Source organism: Lithobates pipiens, unplaced genomic scaffold (genome assembly GCF_037356315.1).
Source record: "Lithobates pipiens isolate NorthernLeopardFrog02 unplaced genomic scaffold, aLitPip1_a1.2 Scaffold_16, whole genome shotgun sequence".
Lineage (NCBI taxonomy): Eukaryota > Metazoa > Chordata > Amphibia > Anura > Ranidae > Lithobates > Lithobates pipiens.
Window position 1 is genome coordinate 543,043,790 of NW_027507748.1, and position 20,718 is coordinate 543,064,507.

The window sequence follows — 20,718 nt, forward strand, 5'->3', positions numbered from 1 at the left end:
ATGGACGCAAAATGCTGGACTTGGGAGCGCGCACCCAAGGTAACCACCCTGGAGAGTGCTTCTCCTAGGGGGTTATTCGATGCGGGGAGGAGCTACCAGCACCGCCGTGGGGACCCCAGAACAAGCTTAGGAAAAAAACTAAGCCTTACAATACCTTTAAGTTGAAATTGTACAGCATTTAACTATTCTAAATACAATATCTGAAAAATAAAAGTAACTAAGTCATGAAAAAATGGAAGATAGGAAAGAGGAAATAATGGTAGAATGGTGCTCTTTGAAAAATAATTGTTTAAGAAAAGTATGTTAATAATTAGCATAAAAAGACAGGGCACTTATAGTTCTGACCTAAAAGAACAAATAAGTTAATGAGAAGTCTATTTTTACACAGATTTAGAGAGTACAACCAGTACCAGTTAAAGGGAACATATGTCAGCCATTGAACTCTTACCTGGTCTGTTGCTGGTCTCATTACATAGGATAGTGGTACATGTTCTGCAGTTTCAGACTGCTTAGCTAATAATCCTCCACCCAGGAAGAAACACATTCAGGTTTGATCTCTACTTCAAAGGGCACCAACAAATTAAACCTTGCAAAGTCATATTTAAAATAATATGAACAACGTAGCAATAAAACAACTACACTCGCCCACTGCGGTATGCTAAGAATCATAGAATCATTATGCTACACTATTCCCTAATTGCTTAGTGTAAAAAATAAAAGATGTAACGAAGCAATGTCAAATTAGGTTAGACAAACAATTGTCATGAAGTAGTACAGTAAGCAGGGGGTATGAAATCTGCCTTGGTGTCCTGGGTTTCAATTCAACAAAGACCCTATTTTGCAAGCTGGTTTTTGTTTAAACGTGGTTTTACAAAGTACATACAGCCAGGTCATACAACTGTATGCTCCATTGGTGCACAGACAAATGTTAAAATATATGTAAACCCAATCACTAAGTTATTTCGTTATAGTTATTTCAAAAGCCATGTTCAATATTTTTAAATCTGCTACTTGACTAAAAGTGGTTGTAAACCTCTGATACTGAATATGAACAAAGCATATACCTCTATAGCAGCCATTCTCAACCAGGGTTCCTTGGAACCCTGGGGCTCCTCCAGAGGTTGCTAGGGGTTCCTTGAGCTGTGGCTGATGAACCACCTTTTTGATGATGCCTACAAAGTTCATGGTTCAGCATCACTTAGCAAAGCCAGCAGCCCGACACAAAATATATTTTTAGCTGTCTTTAAGGCTGCCATTCTGAGCACCATTTTAAGGGGAACATTTTTCCTATTGACCACCAGTATAAGGGGCATTGTTCTGTTGACCCCTGATGAATTGGTTTTAGTAAGGGTTCCTCGAGACCTGAAAATGATTTTTGGGGTTCCTCTAGTGTTAAAGTGCTGAGAAAGCCTGCTCCATCGTGTGTAGAACAAAGCATATCCCTAAACCCCTGTTTTTTAACATGAACTGTCAATTTGTTTTTTTCTCCTCCTGGTAAGTGACCTGGGAATTTGTGTTTGTTTTTCATGTGTGTTGCCCTTCCATGTGCTCCTTGCTGCAAAGGTTGGGTATAGGTTGGGGTGGTTGCCATTTATTTGTACAGTTGGTAAATTAGTGCAATGATGCACTGGATGCCTTCAGCTGCCATATTGCCCTTGCTGAGTGTCCCGTGCGCCCCTGTACCTTTAAAGAGGGGTGGGCTCCCCCCAGGCAAATCTACCCTTAATCTATCCACTGCTATATATCCTCCAATTTGAGTGACTCTCAAAAGTATAGAGTTAGAACAGTGGTACACTGTAGTGCCTTGACCTGGCCACTGCAGCTTACAAATATCTTTGCAAATGTATGCGACCATAACCCTTGTTTTTAACGTGAACTGTTAGACAGGGTCAAATTGTTTTTTTTTGCAGGCTAGCTGATAACTGAGCTGGGAATTTTTGTTTGTTTTTGCAGAGCATATCCCTTTCTAGTGTGTACCCATCTTAATCTAGAGCACTAAGTTTCATTTCTCCCTGCTGCCTCATTGCTCTGCTGTCTGCAGATACCAAGAGGTAATAAAGTGACAGGGGAGGGAGCTCCAGGACACAGCCTGTGATTGACAGCCTCGGCTCTGTTCCTGTGTGCTGTGTGAAAGGTGACTCTTACTATAGCCATACACAAAACACACACATGCAAAAGATGCCAATGAATCTACCAAAAAGATTTGGATACTTATAGAAACTCATGAAAACACAAAGCAACATTTTACACTTCATCTGGTCTCCTTGGTAGGCAGCCAGGCTCTTGTTGATTGGCTTTGTTGAATTTAACTGTATCGCAGTGCCCATCTATTTATTCACGAAGGTCAAATGCAGGCGCAGACCCCTTAAAAGCCCTTTCACACTGGCTGTCAGCTGCATTAGCCTTTTGGCGGCGCTTTACCGTCACTTTTCGGCCGCCAGTGGGGCGCTTTTAACCCCCGATAGTGGCGAAGAGAGGGTTAATAGTGCTCGAAAAGCACCAAAGCGCTTTGCAGATGCTTCGGCAGCACTGGCCATTCATTTCAATGGACAGGGGCGATGGAGGAGGGGTGTATACACCCCTCCTCCACCGCCCCAAGGATGCTGCTTGCAGGACTTTTTTCAACGTCCTGCAAGCGCACAGCTCTAGTGTGAAAGCACTCAGGCTCTCACACTGGGGCTGCAAGTGCATTTTTCAGGCACTTTACAGGCTCTATTTTTAGCCCAAAAGCACCTGAAAAATGCCCCAGTGTGAAAGGAGTTTTTAATGCTGTTCCCCACAACTATGAGCTATGATTAAAGTGGAATTCCAAACTAACTCTATCTTTGCCTAAAGATGCCCCCCTCCTTCTGCTTATCCCACCTGTTGAAAAAATATCTGTATGCATACCCTGTTTTACTCTGCTTTGGTCGGGTCACAGTCGCTGAACAACGGCTGGAAATTCTGGGAACTGTGACATCTCTGTAAATGATCTGCAGCCAGGCGAGAGGACCTCTACTGTCAATACCAGCATTCAGGCAGCCAGGCCTGAGCATAATAGCATGCAGCTTCTGTAGAAGAATGCATAAAAAGGTTGATCAAACTCCAGTATTCAGAAAAAATGTGAGCTTTTATTTACTAAAATCCAACGTGCATCCTGTGTGAAACGTGTTAAAAATTGTTGCTGTCATCCTGTTTCCTAGGTTTGTAATGCCTGTACATTTGGATTTTAGTCAATAAAAACTCAAATTTTTCAGAAGAATGGGGTGTGGTCAACCTTTCTTTGCAAGACAAGTTTTAGCCAACATCTTTCGAAAAAAGAATCCATGGTTTTGTTGTCAGAAAATCCTATCGTGCGTACATAGGCCATAGGCTAAGTGTGACACTCATGTCATGAAGGGTAAAGCTGACCATACACTGGTAGGTTTTAACAAAAAAAAAAAAAAAAAAAAGGTTCCTGCATTCATACAAATAAGGTTCATGGAAAAATCTTCCCACTGGGACATTGTGACAGTGGTGCCTGCAGCTGCCAGAATACACTGATCAGTGGCTGCAGCCTCTGATCGAGAAACGTTGTGTAGCCAGGTCCCGGGTCCCCTTTGGTCTAATGAGAACCCCCAGAGTTAAGGACAGCTGACATCCTTCTGTGTAGAGTGGGTTACAAGGCATGGTGGGTATAATGCAAGGTAGATTCATGGGCACCAGACACTTATTGAATGCAAATAGATTTATTTTTCTATTGAACAGAACTGTGGGAGAATGGGTTTAGAGCCAGGACACCTTTAGGTAGTTGCACTGTTAAAGCGGTAGTAAACCCAGTTTCAAAAAACACTTACATTCCCGGCATGCCGGAAATGCTAACTTTCACATTGGTTGTGCTCTCAACCAAACTTTGAAACCATCCAATGGCTGGTTTCATAACTGATCACATGTGCAGCATTATGGCAGTTGAAGAATTATTAGAGGCCAAGATGGCAGCTTCCTTGACTGAAAACGATAGAAGGGTTTACTTCCACTTTAATTAGCAGACTCCAAGACTTCTATAGATAGACAGCCACACAGGGAGAAGCATCCAGCAGGACACCACATCTGCATGTGTAGGATCATTGTCTCCTATGGCACAGTCTTATAACAGTTTCTAACACAAGTTGTAACTTCTGTACTTTCTCTACAATCTCTACAATCTCCTCTTGTAGATCCTCACTCCACTGAGCTCCCAGTCTCTCTCATTAGACTTGCTGATCCACTGCCACTGAATCTCCCAAGCTCTTCCAAACTTCTTACTGAGTATCTTCCTTAAGTGTCACCCCCGCTTCCCTGCTGGGTCCCCAGCTTGTCACTCAAGATAGTCCTCAAGCATCACCTCCGCTGGCTGGGTCCCTGGCTTGACACCTGCTGAAGTTTACCAATTTTTCACATATACCCCTAATCTGTCCTTGCACTGCCCTTGTCTTATCTAATGTTGCAAGGTACCTGGCCACCAAGCAACAGAAGAGAGAATTGCAGCAATTCCAGACTTCAATGTGAAATCAATTGATCCCTAGCAATTAGCCAAGGCAACTATACCTGTCAGGTAAATCAGGGTACTACAGCTGTTAAACCGGTCCCTTCATCAGAAGTTGATCAAACAATGCAGATTAAATACACCAAAAAAATATAATTTAAAGCCAGACAGCGCTGAAAGCTGAAAATTGGTATTGGAGTGATTAAGACAAGACCCCTCTACTTGTTCCCTCATCCTAACTTTATTTATCTAATTTAACTAAACAGAAATTAACTGTAATTTTTTTTTAAAATCAGTAGCCTTATTCTGGTGTGTTAGTTTTGTAAATTAAGCTTATAGTAACTTTTTATGAGACTTACCTGCCAGGGATGGTGCCATATTTTCCTCTGCTATCTGACGGGCGTCTGTACATGTCTGGGACTCCTCTGTATACATCATTGCTTCTGCCAGGTAAAGTGCTATATCTCAGGTGACTGTCTGGCTGCCTCCTGGGGTTTGTGCTGTACACCCAAGAACCATCCACGTCCATCCACCTGCGACTATCCATCCTAGGAAAAATAAAAGAAACCTATATGGTAAGTGTAAATATATACTGTATATACATATTTATATACAGCAGGTGAAATAAGAATTGTACATGCCACCATTTATCTTGGTAAATATATTTCTAAAGGTGCTATTGACATGAAATTTCCACCACGTCAGTAAAAACCTATACAATCCCTACATACAAAGAAACCAAAAGAAATAAGTTCAGAAATGAAGTTATGTGTAATAAAATGGAATGACACAGGGAAAAAGTATTGAATTTATTTAAAGTGGTTGTAAACCCTTACAAACCACTTTGACCTACAGGTAAGCCTAGATTAAGGCTTACCTGTAGGTCTAAGAAATATCTCCTAAACCTACACGGTTTAGGAGATATTTGGCAAAAGACAGGCACCGCTGTCAACAGCGATATGCCGCGAGTGGTGGCTCCCGTGCGCATGCGCGGGAGTGACGTCATCGCGGCTTCATCGAATGACATCGATGGAGCAGTGAGACCCACCGAGAAGATGGATGCGCCGGACTACAGGGGACAGCGGTGATTTCGCTGGCTCCTGTGTCAGGTAAGTGACACATAATGGACTACTATGCGATGCATAGTAGTCCATTATACTTTACCTTTGCAGGGAATCAAAGAGGAAGTAAACTCATCAGGGTTTACTTCCTCTTTAATACTTTGTACAAAATCCTTTGTTGGTAATGACAGCTTCAAGATTCCAATTCTTCCACACAACCAGTCTTCAAATCTTGAAGGTTCTGTGGGCCTCTTCTATGAACTCTGACTTTTAGTTCCTTCCATTTCCTATTGGATTCGTCAGGTGATTGGCTGGGCCATTCTAGGAGCTTTATTTTTTTTCCGTGAAACCAATTTAGCGTTTCCTTGACTTTGTGTTTGGCATCATTGTCTTGCTGAAATGTCCACTCTTGTTTCATCTTTATCGTCCTGGTAGATGTAGATGGCAGCAGATTTTTATCAAGAATGTCTTGGTACATTTTTCTATTCATCCTTCTTTCACTGACATGACATTTGCCAGTATGCATGCTGAAAAACAGCCCCACATCAATTTCACTGCTGGTATGGTGTTTTTGGGGTAATGTGCAGTGCCATTTGACCTCCAAACATGGTTTTTTTATGGCATCCAAATAGTTCAATTTTGGTCTCATCTGATCAAACTATATTCTCCCAATATTTCACAGGCTTGTCTAAATGTTGTGCAGAAAACTTTAAATGAGCATCAACATGCTTTTTCTTCAGCAATGGAGTCTTGCGTGGTGAAGGTGCATACAGGCCATTGCCGTTGAGTGCATTATCTATTGTTTTCTTTGAAACAATTGTACCTGCTAATTTCAGGTCTTTTTGAAGCTCTCCACAAGTGGTCATTGGCTCTTGGACAACTCTTCTAATAGATTGTTTCACTCCTCTGTCTGAAATCTTGCGAGGAGCACCTGGTGGTGGCTGGTTTATGGTGAAATGATGTTCACAATAACTAAAATGTCATCCTGGAATGAAAATGGAAACCTGTAGATGAAGGCTATCAGTGCTAACTTTTCCTGCAGAAAATGGCAGGTGCCTGGTTGTTATGCTAATAAAATGGCTTCTGTACTTTCTAGGTCTAGTACCCAGACAGGGGTTTTCAACTTTATTCCAACAACTTTCTAATCGGCGTGCTTGTTCCAGATCACCGATTTAGGAGGTACTGAAGCCAGAGGCAGCCAAACAAGAGCATTCCCGGCAGGAAATTATTAGTGGCATTCCAAAACAGTATTCCTTTTGCAGGGAGAGTTCTCTGTACCTTCCCATGAGTTGTATCACCAGTACCAAAACAGCACTGGTCTGATGAGAAAGCATGTCACTCCCTAGAGCAGGGATATGCAATTAGCGGACCTCCAGCTGTTGCTAAACTACAAGTCCCATCATGCCTCTGCCTCTGGCTGTCATGCTTGTGGCTCTAAGGGTCTTGCTATGCCTCATGGGAATTGTAGTTTTGCAACAGCTGGAGGTCCGCTAATTGCATATTCCTGCTCTAGAACATTTTTGGACCTGGATTAATGGTGGAATTTAGTAAGCACTTTTACATAGAGGTGTGTTTTTTCGTTTTTTCTTTAAAGGGTATACCAGGGGTGTTCAACTTTTGACCTTTTTGGGCCACATTGTAAGAAGAGGAATTGTCCTGGGCCACACATAAAATACACTACTAATAAGGATAGCTGATGAGCAGAAAAAGCAAGACAGACCACACGTTAATGATCACTGATATAGATAATGTACCTACCCGAGGAATAAAACTTTTTTTTTTGTAATATATTTTATTATAAAACTAAGAGGGTAACATAAAACTAGTGCAATATTTAACACTGTTTTTGATATCTGGTTTGATGGATGTAGAAGAAATTCTCAATGAATACACAAGGTGTTTATCAGATATTTTAGTTCTAAGTTTTACCTTTGTGTGCTTCATTCTTGAAAATAGTTGCTCACAAATACACAGTATCTCACAAAAGTGAGTACACGCACCCCTCACATTTTTGTAAATATTTTATTATAACTTTTCATGTGACAACACTAATAAAATGACACTTTGCTACAATGTACAGTAGTGAATGTACAGCTTATATAACAGTGTACGTTTGCTTTCCCCTCAAAATAACTCAACACACAGCCATTAATGTCTAAACCGCTGGCAACAAAAGTGAGTACACCCCTAAGTGAAAATGTCCAAAGTGTCAATATTTTGTGTGGCCATCATTATTTTCCAACACTGCCTTAACCCTCTTGAGCATGGAGTTCACCAGAGCTTCAACTTGAACTGTAGCTCTCCAGTGCCAGGAGCACTCATGCAGCCCCAGACCATGACACGCTCACCACCATGCTTGACTGTAGGCAAGACACAATTGTCTTTGCACTCCTCACCTGGTTGCCGCCACACGCTTGACACCATCCAAACCAAACAAGTTTGTCTTGGTCTCATCAGACCACAGGACATGGTTCCAGTAATCCATGTCCTTAGTCTGCTTGTCTTCAGCAAACTGTTTGCGAGCTATCTTGTGCATCATCTTTAGAAGAGGTCTCCTTCTGGGATGACAGCCATGCAGACCAATTTGATGCTGTGTGCGGCGTATGGTCTGAGCAGTGACAGGCTGATCCCCCACCCCTTCAACCTCTGCAGCAATGCTGGCAGCACTCATATGTCTATTTCCCAAAGACAACCTCTGGAAATGACGCTGAGCATGTGCATTCAACTTCCTTGGTCGACCATGGTGAGGCCTGTTCTGAGTGGAACCTGTCCTGTTATTTTTTTCAGATCCTCAGAGAGTTCTTTGCCATGAAGTGCCATGTTGAACTTCCAGTGACCAGTATGAGAGTGTGAGAGCGATAACACCACATTTAACACACCTGTTCCCCATTCACACCTGAGACCATGTAACACTTATGCCGCGTACACACGGTTGGAATTTCAGACAACAAATGTTTAATGTGAGCTTGTTGTCGGAAAATCTGACTGTGTGTATGCTCCATTGGACATTTTCTGTTGGAATTTCCAACAACAAAGGTTTGAGAGATGGTTCTCAAATTTTCCGACAATAAAACTTGTTGTCTGAAATTTCCGAGCGTGTGTACACAATTCCACCGCACAAAATTCCACGCATGCTCGGAATCAAGCAGAAGAGCAGCACTGGCTATTGAACTTCACTTTTCTCGGCTCATTTTACGTGTTGTACGTCACTGCGTTCTTGATGTTCGGAATTTCCGACAACATTTGTGTGACCGTGTGTATGCAAGACAAGTTTGAGCCGACATCCGTCGGAAAAAAATCCACGGTTTTGTTGTCGGAATGTCCGATTGAGTGTACACAGCATTACGAGTCACATGACACCGGGGAGGGAAAATGGCTAATTGGGCCCAATTAGGATATTTTCACTTAGGGGTGTAATTACTTTTGTTGCCAGCAGTTTAGACATTAATGGCTGTGTGTTGAGTTATTTTGTGGGGACAGCAAATTTACACTGTTATACAAGCTGTACACTCACTACTTTACATTGCAGCATTGCAGCAGTGTGTAATTTCTCCAGTGTTGTCACATGAAAAGATAGAATAAAATATTTACAAAAATGAGGTGTACTCACTTTATGAGATACTGTAGGTGCTACTGAAAACTGATGACATAAATAAGGCGTGATTGTGAAGAGTGGGAGATTTTTTGAGGGGGGAAGATCAAATTTACAAAAGTCCAGTAAAGAGATACTGTCAAATGTCCTTCTGCAGCATGTGTTCACTAAGTGTAAACGCATTTTTACAGAAAATTCCCCCCCAAAAAAACAAAAATTCTAAAATTTTTAAGTACGTTTTGATATTGTGCATTCCTACCCATCCTGGGCCGCAGGTTGGACACCCCTGAGGCATACAGTACATACAATATGAACAGCAATTCTATTACCAATATAAATGTTTTTGTTTTCCTGAAAACACTCGTATGTGGCTAAGCATTTTTAAAAAAACCTTCTTTCAATGTATGGTGGAAAAAATGTGAATACATACAAATACAATACAAAAAATAATAGCATATATTAAAATTACACTATAACACGGGGATCATTGTGCCATAACAAAGACAGGTGTTGACCTGACATGAAGTGCAAATTATCCAATAGATCTTAGAAGGGAAAGAGCTTGGCTTTCTGTTTTTGCCTTCTAATGTCCCAATTCTCATACAGTAAATAGGGGTGCATCTTAGAAGCTACTATCAGAATTGCACAAACATGTACATCACCTCCATAACATTACATGTTATTAAATTACCTGCTGATAGAAGTAAGCTGAGTTTTCTTGCATACATCAGATTTAAATACAGTGTAAATATATTCATTTCAGAGGGCATATACCTAGCAGCGAACACCCAAACACCCAATGACCTACCTGAATACAAATAATACATTGGTAGAATGCAGAGACAAAATAGGCATGAGCTCTTTACTCACCTCATCAGTTTGCCAGTTCCAGGAATGGCAAAGTTGTGCGCACAAAGCCATTCAAATTTACTGAGGTTACGCTTGTACTTCTATCCTCCTCCAGGCTAAGGAATCCTAATAACTGCTGTGATATGCAGAATGCAAACAATCTAAACAAGTCTTTATTACTTCGCTAAAATCAACAGAACTCCACTTCTCAACGTACACTAATAACATGATCACTTTGTAACAAGTATTGTCATTCACTGGCAACAGCAGAGAAAAACAACGTAAAATATCTATAAATTTGTGAGTCTTCGGGTATTACCCTATCAATGGATGAGTAATGATAATGGTAATTGTCCAGTTCATAAATAAAATGAAAAGATCTATTTTTTACAATGAAAACCCCAGCTTTAGGAGCAGAGTGAAAGCAGTATTAAAGTGTTACTAAACCCAGGACCCTGCATTCACTATATCTGGTCTCCCACAGAACATGGAAATGCAATCATTTTAGTAAATATAAAATGCTAAATCCCTTTTTTTTTCATCAGCAGTATATAGCAGTCTTGTGACTTCTATCAGTGTCTTGTTAAAGTTTGTAGGAGGAGTTTTCATTCTACTCTGACTGTCCTATGAGGCTGCATGACCCCTGAACCTCTGTCTGGGCAGTGCTGATTGGCCCTTTGCTGATCACATGCACCCCCCCCCCCCCCAAAAAAAAAATACTCTCTAAGAAAACACACCAAACTGAGCTACATAGAGTTACATAATTAGTCAGGTTGAAAAAAGATACAAGTCCATCCAGCCCAACTAATAAAAGGGGGTTGGGATCATACAATCCCATATACACAATCCTAAACCCACAGTTGATCCAGAGGAGGCGAAAAACACAAGCAAAGCATGATCCAATTTGCTCCAGCAGGAGAAAAAATTCCTTCCTGATCCCCCATGAGGCAATCAGATATACCCTGGTTTAACCTTACCAATAAAAGTTAGTACCCAGTTATTTTATTATATATTATGTACATTTAGGAAAGGATCCAGGCTTTTTTTTTTTCAAGCAAGCTACTGAGCTTGCCAGAACCAGCTCTTGAGGGACTCTATTCCACATTTTCACAGCTCTGACTGAAGAAACCTTATGTGAAGATTAAATCTTTTTTACTCTAGATGGAAAGAGTGCCCCCTTGTCCTCTGTTATGACCTTAAAGTGAATAAATCAACACTAAGTTCACTATATGGACCACTTATGTATTTAGAATTGTTGATCATATCACTGCTTAGTAAAACAAATTCAAGCAGAGTGCCTCCTAGGGCTCTGCTGTGCTATTGTGACGGACTGGGGTTTATATGGTCACAAAACAGACACCCCAAAGTACATATTCATTTATTTTATTTTATTTCTAAACATCTCCCTTCTATTCTATTAATAACCAGTAGATGGCAGAGAAGGTACACAAACAGAGTCTATATAAGGCCACACACCATGTGACTGGAAATTAAACTACTTCCAGCCATAAAGTCAGTGGTCATATCTCATGCTGTTTGTGTGATTCTTTGCAGGTATGTACTCTAAATTGTTCCTAATCTGTATTAACCTGTGATAGAAAGATTCCTAAACATCTTGAGCAGATGCAGAAAAAGTCTCAGCAGATTTTATGCTATAGTTTTGCTGTAATCAGAAGTTTAGAACAGCATGTGTGAGAAACAAGTGAAAAGGGCATAAAACATGAAAATATTGCATTAGTCAGAACAAATGTCTATTATAAGCACTAAACCGTTCTAAATAGGTATATTTAAACCTGATTTATTGAAAATTGCATAGATTATAAAAGCACATGATTTCTGTTATTAATATAAAAAAAATCTATTGTATTAGTGTTGTATGTAAAGCTTATGCATTGTGTCATACAGACATGCAATGTGCACCATCTAGTGGTTAAAAAAGAGTACTACCATGATAATATTTGTATTAAAGCAATGCATTGCCAGTATGATTATTGCACACTTAAAGTGTACCAGAGAGATAAAGATAATTATCTATAACACTGAATAACAGGGATATATATGTTATTAAAATATAGTAATGTTCATTGTTGTAACTACGTTTTAAAATACTGTAGTTAAAATCAGTATTATATATGGTTAATGGTTATAAACGTGACTATAAAAATGTAAAAGATGTATTGTTATGTAAAAATGAAACTACTTCCAGCCATAAAGTCAGTGGTCATATCTTATGCTGTTTGTGTTATTTTTTGCAGTCCACGCCAAGCTGATCACCTTATCTCATCGCGTCTACAATCATCGGCTCTCTTAATTCACATTTTGAGGCCGGTAACACTATCAGCAGATGGATTGGGGGCTATAAAAGAAGGGGAGCATCAGAGAAGACAGGATCAAACAGCCTTTTTACACAATGCAGAGGATTAACCCCTTAGGTTCCACATTGAGTGTAACAAGCATGTTTTACTACATACAGTATACAGACTGATTTTACTGTTGTAGGTTTAGTAACATGTTAGACCCAAAAGCAAACATTTATTATATATCAGCTTACCAATTCTTAGGTGTGATAGTTTTATTAGTTTGCTTTTTTTGGGATTTCTTTCTTTCTTCTATTTTCATCTGGTGATGCAGCAAGCAAGTCTGTTGTTTTATTTTCAAAACCCCAGCTCTCCAGCAGAATGTATCAGTTTACATGGATGAAACAAACCATTTAACATTGGCAGGGTTGATTGATTAAAAATGATCAGCTTTTATTTATTCATGCAAAATCTTTATTTCGGAAGGAAAAGATTTTTTTGCTATAACTGCTTAGAACGTGATAGCTGGAGTTTGGCTTCAAGTGATTCTAAAGTCGAAATATTTTTTTACCCTAATGCATTCTTTTTCATTCGTGTAAAAAATGTTAGGCATCAGCATCCCCCCTCACCCCCCTCCCTTTTACTTACCTAAGCCCTCATTTGATCCAGCACTGTGTATATCTGCAGCTCTTCTTTACCCTCATTTCCTGGTCTCACTGGCATTGCTAAGGCCATTGGCTCCTGCTGCTGTCAATCAAAGCCAGTGATGAGCGAACGGGGTGTGGCTGAGTCCCGCTATCTGTGTCAATAGACACAGACAGCAGGATTTGGGAGATAACCCACACAAGTGCCTCCGTAGAAAATGGCTTTCTATGGGGCACTGGTGGAGGGGGGGGATCCAGAAGCACCGGCTGGGGAACCCGAAAAGAGGAGTTTTCGGGGCCGCCTTGTACAATTCCATTGCACAGAGCAGGTAAGAATAAACCTATTTTTATTTTTGGAAAAAAAACAACAAAAAAATCTTTGCATTTAACGCTACCCTAAGTGGTCCAAAATTGGCCCTAGTATATGAATATGAGATGGAGACCTTGGATTGTGGGCTCCTTGAGCGTAGGGACCGAAATGAGTGTGCGATGTACAGGGATAGGGACAACTGTAGACACTCACTCAGGTTGAACTGGATGGACTGGTGTCTTTATTCAACCTTACTAACTATGTAGCATGCAATATTACTATATCTTCTGATGACACTGTCACCACTGCACTGTTCTCTGTCAGATGCTGTAACCCTCATTCACTAAATAAAGACAAACATCCCTTGCATTGGGACCCTCCACATTGCAAGCGTAAAGGCTCAATAAGTTGGGGGGGGGGGGGTTCAGAAGAGGCCTTGGATCCATGCAACCGATCAACAGCAGCTAGGGTTGCCAATTGTCAATAAATTTACTGACAGTTTGTAAAAATCTGTGACTTTTACAACTGCCTGTAAATATCAGGGGCAGATCATTTGTCATGTTGTGTTGACTTTTGTAAGTGTAAACCAGCCAAATCACTTGTTATGTGTATTGTCAGTGTTTCCATATCGTGTTTATACTGTTTAAATATCAATTGCCTTTTTCTTTTTCTTTTTTTTTTGTTCTGTCATTTTTCAGGATGTCAGTAAAAAATTTGCTCTGTCAGGAAAATTCCCCATGTTTTGTCAGTAAAAAATGCTGCAGGTGGTTGGCAACGCTGACAGCGGCATCCTCTGTAAGCTGCTCCAGGCTGTGGTTGCACTACTGCCTACACCTCATATAGGGTTATTACCCCGGCTAATTCAAAGGCTCCATCCACAGACCAGAGCTTCATGAATTAGTGGAGAGTGCTGGAGCGGGGAGTCAGGTAAGTAACAGAGCCTCTTTTGCAACCACTTAAATGTTACCAGTATTCAGCCCTTGAAGTTTGAACAGTGCCATAGCTTTCTGCAGCAGTGTCAGGTAAGTATTGCAGCCTCTTGTTCTACCTCCTATGATTAATTATTATTTTACCCTTGCAGTGTGAGAGGCCCTGCTGCTGTTTTTTTGTGTGCTGTGCTCGGAAGGTGGGCTTTAGATAATGTCATAGATAATATACATTAAACACAAAAGATTATTGTGGTGCTCCACACAAACAACTTGATATATAGTCATAGGTGTGCTCAGCCTATTGCATTAGGGTGTGAACCCCAAAGCTCAAACACACCATGCATGTGTATTTTACATATATATATATATATATATATATATATATATATATATATTGGACAGTGTCAGTAGAGCACTGGACATGTCAGTAGGACAGGTATTGGTGGTCAGTAGTAGTTTATTTTTATTTTATTTTATTTTTTTTTATAATTATTTTTATTATTATTATTATTTTTTTATAGTGTTTCTAGGAGCTTTTGTGAAATGCCAGGGGTCTAAACAAACCCCTGATGTCTCACTTTTGAGACAGAGAAAAGGACTGAGGACAGAGATTCCTCAGTCCCTTTCTCTGCAGCCAGGCAGCAAGGGGAATCTGCAGAGTACAGGGTGATTAGGGTGTGCCCAGGCACACCTGGCACCCCAAGTGCACACGCCTATGTATATAGTTGGAAATTATACTAGTGTACCCTTTACCTTCTAAAGCATTTGCAATTTAATTTAGCACATTTTGAGATTCATGTACCTCTGACACACATCACAGCCAGTCAAGGTGACATCACCATCTTCATATTAACATTTGTAGATTGCTACTATCTACTATTAGTCTGCTCACTGAATATTGAATAAGCATGGTAAAAATATTAAGCAAACTGTATGTGAAGCCCAAAAACATATTTGTTTAGGATAGAGTAAGAAAAGAATGGAACCCCTGTCAGGTTCATATTCCTGTCTGTGTCCCCACTGGGAGATTGACCCTCTCTATAGGTCCTGGTGACTATTTTCTCCACTTCAAAAAGTCATGGGAAATCCAAAAATTTTGAGTTGTCACACAGCAACTAAAGGTTTGGAAGATCCTCCAATGGGGAAGCCTGTTTCAAAGACAACATTCTAAAAGTCTAAATTTCCTTTTTCTTTGGAGAGATTGCCTTTTAGTTCTTGGAACAATAGGTGGAGGGAAATCTTCCCAACTCCCCAGTCATATCATTCTTCTACACTAAAAGGTTTTGGCTTTACATACACATTAAGTGTCCAATGAGCAGGCAGGTAACTAATTCCACTTCAAATTTTTGTTTGTGTCACAGGTAGAAGAAGAATCAGTAGTTTGTTCTAAATGAAATGAAAATTAAATTTTTATTCTTGAAAAAAAGCAAAAAAAGAAATGTGTTGTTTAACTAAAACCATAAAATGACAGTACCTGTGTATATATCTGGAAACTACAGTGCCTTGCAAAAGTATTCACCCCCTTGGCTTTTTACCTAGTTTGTTACATTCCGGCTTTTCTTTAAATTTTTTTAATCTGAATTATATGTAATGGATCAGAACACAATAGTCTAAGTTGGTGAAGTAAAATTAGAAAAATACATACATAAAACAATTTTTCAGAAATAAAAAACTGATAATTGGCATGTGCGTATGTATTCACCCCCTTTGTTATGAAGCCCATAAAAAGCTCTGGTACAACCAATTACCTTCAGAAGTCACATAATTAGTGAAATGATGTTCACCTGTGTGCAATCTAAGTATCACATGACCTGTCATTACATATAAACAGCTTTTTGAAAGGCCCCAGAGGCTGCAACACCTAAGCAAGAGGCAACACTAACCAAACACTACCATGAAGACCAAGGAACTCTCCAAACAAGTAAGGGACAATGTTGTTGTTAAGTACAAGTCAGGGTTGGGCTATAAAAAAATATCCAAATCTTTGATGATCCCTAGGAACACTATCAAATCTATCATAATCAAATGGAAAGAACATGGCACAACAGCAAACCTTCCAAGAGACGGGCACACACCAAATGGACCATGGACCGGGCAAAGAGGGCATTAATTAGAGAAGCAGCACAGAGACATAAGGCAACCCTGGAGGAACTACAAAGTTCCACAGCAGAGACTGGAATATCTGTACATAGGACGTCAATAAGCTGTACGCTCCATAGAGCTGGGCTTTATGGCAGAGTGCCCAGAAGAAAGCCATTACTTTCAACAAAAAACAAAATGGCACGTTTTGAGTTTCGAAAAGGCACGTGGGAGACTCCCAAAATGTTTGGAAGAAGGTGCTCTGGTCTGATAAGACTGAAGTTTTTGGCCATCAAAGAAAATGCTATGTCTGGTGCAAACCCATCACATCACATCATCCAAAGAACACCATCCCCCCAGTGAAACATGGTGGTGGCAGCATCATGCTGGGGGGATGTTTTTCAACAGTCGGGACTTGGAAACTGGTCACAGTTGAGGGAAAGATGGATGGTGCCAAATGCAGGAATATTCTTGAGCAAAACCTGTATATTCTGTGTGTGATTTGAGGCTAGGATGGAGATTCACCTTCCAGCAGGACAATGGCCCCAAACACACTGCTAAAGCAACACTTGAGTGTTTTAAGGGGCAACATGTAAATGTGTTGGAATGACCTAGTCAAAGCCCAGACCTCAATCCAATAGAAAATCTGTGGTCCGACTTAAAGATTGCTGACTTATCCAAAGCGACTTGGAGCTGTGATAGCCACAAAAGGTGGCTCTACAAAGTATTGACTTTAGGGGGGGGGGTGAATAGTTATACACATTTACTTTTTCTGTTATTTTGTCCTATTTGTTGTTTGCTTCAAAATAAAAATAAAAAACATCTTCAAAGTTGTGTTCATGTTCTGTAAATTAAATGATGCAAATCCTCAAACAATCCATGTTAATTCCAGGTTGTAATGCAACAAAACATGAAAAATGCCAAGGGGGGGGGGTGAATAGTTTTGCAAGGCACTGTACATGCATTTACACTAGGACAGGGGGCTGAATTTAACCTTCAGGCTCCTGTGAAACTTAGAGTAAAGGGTATATCATAATGAAATTAATATGCTGGTGTTGCTTTCTAAATGAATATAACATTCAAAGCAATCCTGCATACACGATGTTGAATATATAATAAGTATTGGGGGAAATAAGAGAATTAAAAAAAAACATTTTTCTAAATATGTAGGTATTCCTATCAATTTCCTTACAACTGATTATATGTACAGTATGAATAATTTATAGTAAGTGTGATACTAGAAAGGAATGCAAGCATTAGATGTTGCATGATGGCATTGAATACTTTCTATTTACACTCACCTGTGCACTGGCTTTGGCCTCTTACAGCACACGACCCCAATATTGAACTATCCTCACAACTCCCTGCTGTTCTGCATCCTATTCTGGGGGATGTCACTTGGTTGCTGCTGCTCAGCAAAAGACGTTTTTGCTTTTTTTTTTTTTCAAAATGCACCGAGCTGAATAAACAGGGATTTAACAGCACAAGAGGTGCCCATAGTCAGCAGATTTCTGCTGGCCTGTACTCCAACACAACAGAGAAAACAACTCCCCAACAGATACAATAGAACAGAGGAGAAATTAGGCTTGGCATTGGTATTTTTTTTGCACTTTACACATTAATTACTCTAGATTGCAGCTTCAGCTCCTCCTATGGTGTGTCTGTTTTTTAGTTGTCTCTTAGCTGTACACCAGTTAGCCACAATTGTATATAGTAAAAATATACATGGTTCTGCTCACAATGTTTAAATGAGTAGAGCAGTTCTTGGTAGTAATAGCAAGAGACCTTGGGGTTTTTTTTACTAATGGAAAATCCACTTTGTGCTGCAAGTGCACTTGGAAGTAAAGTCGCTGTAGATCTGAGGGGGACATGCAAGGAAAATAAAAAACTGCATTTTAGCCTGCACATGATTGGCTGCTAAAATCAGCAGAGCTTCCACTCAATTCAGATCTACCCCTTAGATTTAGAGCGACTGCACTTCCAAGTGCACTTGCAGTCCAATGTGAATTTGCCTTTCGTAAATATCCCCCCCCCCCATGTTCTCTTTTGATTTCAGCAGGAAACACATATTTTTACCTGTTTTAGCAAGGACAGCATTTGGGACCAGATACAGTGTGCAGATCATGAAATCCACAAAGCAACCTGCTGCAGTCCCGACCTGCCAAATACAAAGTTAGAACACAGCATTTGGAAAGATAAGACATATGAGAGTTGACAAACACTGGCACTCAAAGAGGAAGTAAACCCTTACGGGTTTACTTCCTCTTTGTTTCCCTGTAAAGGAAAAGCATAATGGGCTACTATGCATCGCATAGTAGCCCATTATGTGTCACTTAACTGACACAGGAGCCAGCGATGTCCCCGCTGTCCCCTCTTCCACATAGTGTCCATCTTCTTTCCGTGTATCGTGGCTCCGGCGCTGTGATTGGCCGGAACAGTGATGACGTCACTCCCACGCATGCGCATGGGAGCCGCCACTAACGGTATATCGCCGTTAGCAGCGGGATGCTCAGTGCGTCTGCGTGCTGCTGTCTACCACGCATGCGCCATAGACAGCGGTGCCTGTCTTTTTGAAAATATCTCCTAAACTGTGTAGGTTTAGGAGATACTTCTTGGACCTACAGGTAAGCCTTAGTCTAGGCTTACCTGTAGGTCAAAGTGGTTTGTAAGGGTTTACAACCACTTTAAACAAGTAGAATGCTGGGTGATGTCCCTATATAAGTCGCCGCATGCCGCGTGTTCTGTCATAGTGAGCGGAGACAGCGACGAGGCAACATCTCCTGAAGAGAAGAACAGAAGACGGCGGCAGCGGCGACAGAAGACCGGGCCACCGCTTGTAAAAGAGCTAGAAGAAGGCGCGGTGGCCCGGCAAGAAGAACCGAAGAGGGGGACAAGACCCCCGAAGTCGGAAGAAGAGGGCGGCGGCGAAGAAGAAAGCCGGGCTCCTCCGCTAGTGAAAGAGCTAGAAAAAGAGCAGAAGATAGCGGAGGAGTCCGGTGAGAAGACCCCCGAAGACGGAAGACCCCCGGAGCTGTGTAATAAACTATTTTAACCCTTGTGTGTTGTGTTTTTTTGTACATTTTTTTTCCACAGGTGAATGGGTAGGGATCATTGTACCCCATACTCATTCACATAGGGTGAGGGGCTTGGATCTGGGGGCCCCCTTATTAAAGGGGGCTCCTGGATTCCGATAAGCCCCCCACCCGCAGACCCCGACAACCAACGGCCAGGGTTGTCGGGAAGAGGCCCTGGTCCTCATCAACATGGGGACAAGGTGCTTTGGGGAGGGGGGGGGCCGTGTGGCCCCCCTTCCCCAAGGCACCCCCCATGTTGAGGGCACGCGGCCTGGTACGGCTCAGGAGGGGGGGCGCTCGCTCGTCCCCACCCCCTTTCCTGGCCGGCCGGGTAGCGTGCTCGGATAAGGGTCTGGTATAGATCTGGGGGGGACCCCCACGCCGTTTTTTTCGGCGTAGGGGGTTCCCCTTAGAATGCATACCAGACCTAAGGGCCTGGTATGCTCTCGTCGGAGGGGGAACCCATGCCATTTTTTTTTAAAATTTGGCGTGGAGTTCCCCCTTCAGAGCTCATTCTCTGATTGGCCATGGCAAGAGTCGCCTGGCCTGGGGCGACTTAAAGTCATGTTGTAAGTCGCCCCAGGTCGTGTCTAAGTCGTGTTCAAGTCGTCTCCAAGTTGCCTCACAAAGTCGTCCTGGAAGTCGTGTCGCCCCTGTGTGAACCGGCTCTAAGTCACTTTGCTAATTGCATATTGTACTTGTTTGTAGCCTAAATAGTGAAATTTGCAATTAAAACTGTCATTTTGTAACTTTTAAATATGCCAATAAAAACTTGACTGTTCCAGTAAATTTTGGGTGTCGTGTCAGTAAATTTCAATCTGGTAGGTTGGCAACACTGCCAGCAGGAATAAAAGGAGGTTCTGATTCCTCTATATAGATCTTTAGTGAGTCGTCATTGAGAATACTGTGTCCAGTTCTGGAGACCTCACTTACAGAAAGATAATGATAAAATAGAACGAGTCCAGAGACGGGTGAAAAAAAATGGTGAAAGGTCTGGGAGATAAAACATATTGAGAGCGACTTTGGGAAATTAATATGTACAGTCTGGAGTAAAGAAGGGAAAGGGGAGACATTATTGAAAACTTTAAATACATCAAGGGAATAAGGTTCAGGAAGGCAGTTTTTCAATATGAAAATCAAGAACAAAGAGACATGACTGCAAACTAACTGGAGGAAAGCACAAAAAGTGTAGCACTGACCCCCGAAGGAGCGGCTGGTTTTATTGGGCTTACCTTTACATTCTTGACCTCTTGTACATCTAGGGGTTTCCCGAGGTAGATGGCCCAAAGAACTGCAGAAACTGACACTGGATCCACTTTTGGGATATTTATTTGACAACAAGTAGATAGAACAGCCTCTCAATAAAGGATAGAGGGTTGGGTAGGAATTTCAGGTACTTT

The 20,718-nt window shown here is 41.2% G+C and overlaps 1 protein-coding gene across 1 annotated transcript in view; it reads right to left on the bottom strand.

The window, feature by feature from the left end:
- The window catches only part of DDN (dendrin), a 47,318-nt gene extending 29,670 nt beyond the window's left edge, over positions 1–17,648 (bottom strand). The window contains exons 1-2 of the mRNA XM_077483332.1: positions 17,546–17,648; positions 4,843–5,031 (exon numbers count right to left, since the gene is read on the bottom strand). Coding sequence (XP_077339458.1) covers positions 4,843–5,030 — 188 coding nt within the window. The 5' untranslated portion in view covers position 5,031; positions 17,546–17,648. The remainder of the gene's footprint in view (positions 1–4,842; positions 5,032–17,545) is intronic.
- Positions 17,649–20,718: the final 3,070 nt, after the last annotated feature.